The sequence below is a fragment of the Olea europaea genome, chromosome 1 (genome assembly GCF_002742605.1).
Source record: "Olea europaea var. sylvestris chromosome 1, O_europaea_v1, whole genome shotgun sequence".
NCBI classification, from domain to species: domain Eukaryota; kingdom Viridiplantae; phylum Streptophyta; class Magnoliopsida; order Lamiales; family Oleaceae; genus Olea; species Olea europaea.
In genome coordinates, this window is record NC_036237.1 from 31,028,715 (window position 1) to 31,031,157 (window position 2,443).

Below are 2,443 nucleotides of genomic sequence, written 5' to 3' on the forward strand. Positions count from 1 at the left end.
CGCCCTGACATTGCTTATATTGAAAAGTAGGATAGAAAGCACTGATAACATACTAATAAATAAAAGCACGCATTTGTGTTTGCACGAATGGTTTCTCAATCTTTTTGACCTTGAGAATTGAATTCAAGCACTATCATGGTTATTCATGAATAAAAGTTTCTACTTGCATGCATATGTTATCAGGTCATGCATTATGTGCAATTTATCACGCACTTGACACTTTGTTATGAAATGGGAATACTTGAAAACGACCTAATATGCAAATCATGCAGACTATGTATATCATTTAAAATTGTGAGAAGTGCCTCTCAACTTTTGTCCTTGGAAAAAAAGATTCATCATGTATTGCCTTTATATTGAGATCATAGTATTGAATTTATTCACACGTGAAGTGTTTGGAAAAGGTCAAGAACTGTGTCTAAAAATTAAATCCATATTTGAAATGGAGATAAAACATGTCCAAGAGAAATGATGTCATTGAAGTGTTGGTGCTTCTTAGCGTGAAAAGATTGCCTATGATTGTGATGAAGCTGTGTGGTGCAGATGCTTTTGTGCATGTTGCTTGTCCTTTATAGTTATTTTCCTTCTTATTTTCCTAGTCAATGCATGATTTGTTCTTTAGGTACATATCCTTCCCAAAATCAAGGAAGTCATTGTTAATTTTTTATTGCAGCATTGCTATATATCATAAAAATCTGTTTGGGAGGAACCAAAAGCTTAATCTTTCATTGGAGAGGGGACAGATTGATTCAATATTCAGGATAAACTACACTGATCCGTGGATTGAAGGAGATGATAAGAGGACATCAAGAGCCATCACAATTCAGGTAGTTAAGATTGCTATGTATAATTTATACATTCTGTCACTTCATATAAGCTAATTCCGATTCTTTTTTATTTTAATAAGAACTCAAGAACCCCGGGAGCACTTGTTCATGGAAACCAGCCGAACAATAATAGTCTGAATATAGGACGTATTACGGCTGGAATTGAATACAGCCGGCCATTCAGGCCAAAGTGGAATGGAACAGCTGGACTTATTTTTCAGGTACAATTCATTGGTTCATGGCTTTGTATGCGTTAGTCTTTGCCTTTGACAACCCCCACCCCCCCTTCCCCGCACCTGGGGACTGTAGTTTGATCATTTTTACTTGGAAAAATCCTTTTCAGCTTAATAGAGAAGTTCCATAATAGCTTAACAAGTCTTTTCTGTATTGTTTTGTTGAATAAGTTTCCAACAGATTCCTCATCTCCTGTAGATAACACACTGATATGATTTCATCATCTTTCACCACTTCAAATCATTTTTTAAACTCCTACATTTTCTGTACAAGTTTCGACTTAGAACAATGATTTCAAAAATCATAGCTCCACAGTTCTGTATTCACATCCTTGAAAACTTCATTTTTTAAACACAAATTGCCTCAATATCTTCAGTTGGACCTAAGTCGTTTGTGCAACTGGATAAAGAACTAAGAAACTGCATTTAGATTAGTTATTTTATGCTTACCTGCATTTGGTTATGGACAGTCTCTGGAAACTCGTTTTTACTGGATAAATTTTTTTGCATCCTGTGTGTTGTGTAAAACTCAGTTTTTTCTGGAAAATGTTCACCGTTCTTTTTCCGTCGATTTACTTTTCGTTTCAACCTTTCAACCTACCATGCCAAGGAAGAATATTTTCGTTTCTTGCATAATTTTCTGGCTATTCGAACAAAATTTTAACTAATTGCTGATTTGGCGAAATGTCACCCAAATTCAACTGCCTCTTATTTACTATTCACTGCGTAAATTGAAGTAACTCATTTTTTGATTGATTAAAATTTATTCCAGCGTGCTGGGGCTCGTGATGATAAGGGAGATCCCATTATAAGGGATTTCTATGGCAGCCCACTTACAGCAAGGTAGCATTATTGATTACTGTGGTTCATATACAGGAAATGCAATACCTTCTAATGCATTCGTTTTGAATTTTACTGCAGTGGAAATAATCACGATGATATGCTACTTGCTAAACTTGAGACTGTATATACTAGTTCGGGTGACCCTAGTTCTTCAATGGTTAGTTGTTTACCGTTACATTTATCTTTTTGTTAATTTCACATGTTAATAATTTCTTGACAATTTTGTTTGTTAAAATTGTGAATTCGCAGTTAGTGTTCAACATGGATCAGGGTATTCCTGTCCTGCCAGAATGGCTAATTTTTAACAGAGTGAATGCCCGCACCAGGCAGGGTTGGGTTGTTGGACCTGCACGTCTTCTCTTTAGGTATGCCCTCTTTGTCTTCATTTTATTTTTCAATATGAAGCATGAAGATGAAGTTTTGGGTGTCTTTTGAAAGTCAACACAGGGGTCTTCCAATTTGAACACTCTATTAGAAAAAAGCCTAATGGAATAAACTTAGTGACCATATTGAGAACAAAAAAAAAAAAAAAAAAAAAAC

At 35.2% G+C, this 2,443-nt stretch overlaps 1 protein-coding gene across 1 annotated transcript; it reads left to right on the forward strand.

Moving 5' to 3' along the window:
* Nucleotides 1-455: 455 nt before the first annotated feature.
* Nucleotides 456-2,353, forward strand: LOC111407326 (outer envelope protein 80, chloroplastic-like). Its single transcript, XM_023036747.1, has 6 exons — nucleotides 456-557; nucleotides 600-827; nucleotides 908-1,048; nucleotides 1,833-1,903; nucleotides 1,982-2,060; nucleotides 2,153-2,353. Exons 1-6 carry the CDS (start codon nucleotides 456-458, stop codon nucleotides 2,336-2,338), a joined length of 807 nt encoding a protein of 268 aa, XP_022892515.1. The 3' UTR covers nucleotides 2,339-2,353.
* Nucleotides 2,354-2,443: the final 90 nt, after the last annotated feature.

What these genes read in the sequence shown, in the direction of transcription:
- LOC111407326 (XM_023036747.1), top strand. Translation starts at nt 456, where the DNA reads ATGTCCAAGAGAAATGATGTCATTGAAGTGTTGGTGCTTCTTAGCGTG. An exon ending in GGCAGCCCACTTACAGCAAG is followed by an intron (nt 1,904 to 1,981) that starts GTAGCATTATTG and finishes ATTTTACTGCAG; the next exon opens with TGGAAATAATCACGATGATA. An exon ending in GTGACCCTAGTTCTTCAATG is followed by an intron (nt 2,061 to 2,152) that starts GTTAGTTGTTTA and finishes GTGAATTCGCAG; the next exon opens with TTAGTGTTCAACATGGATCA.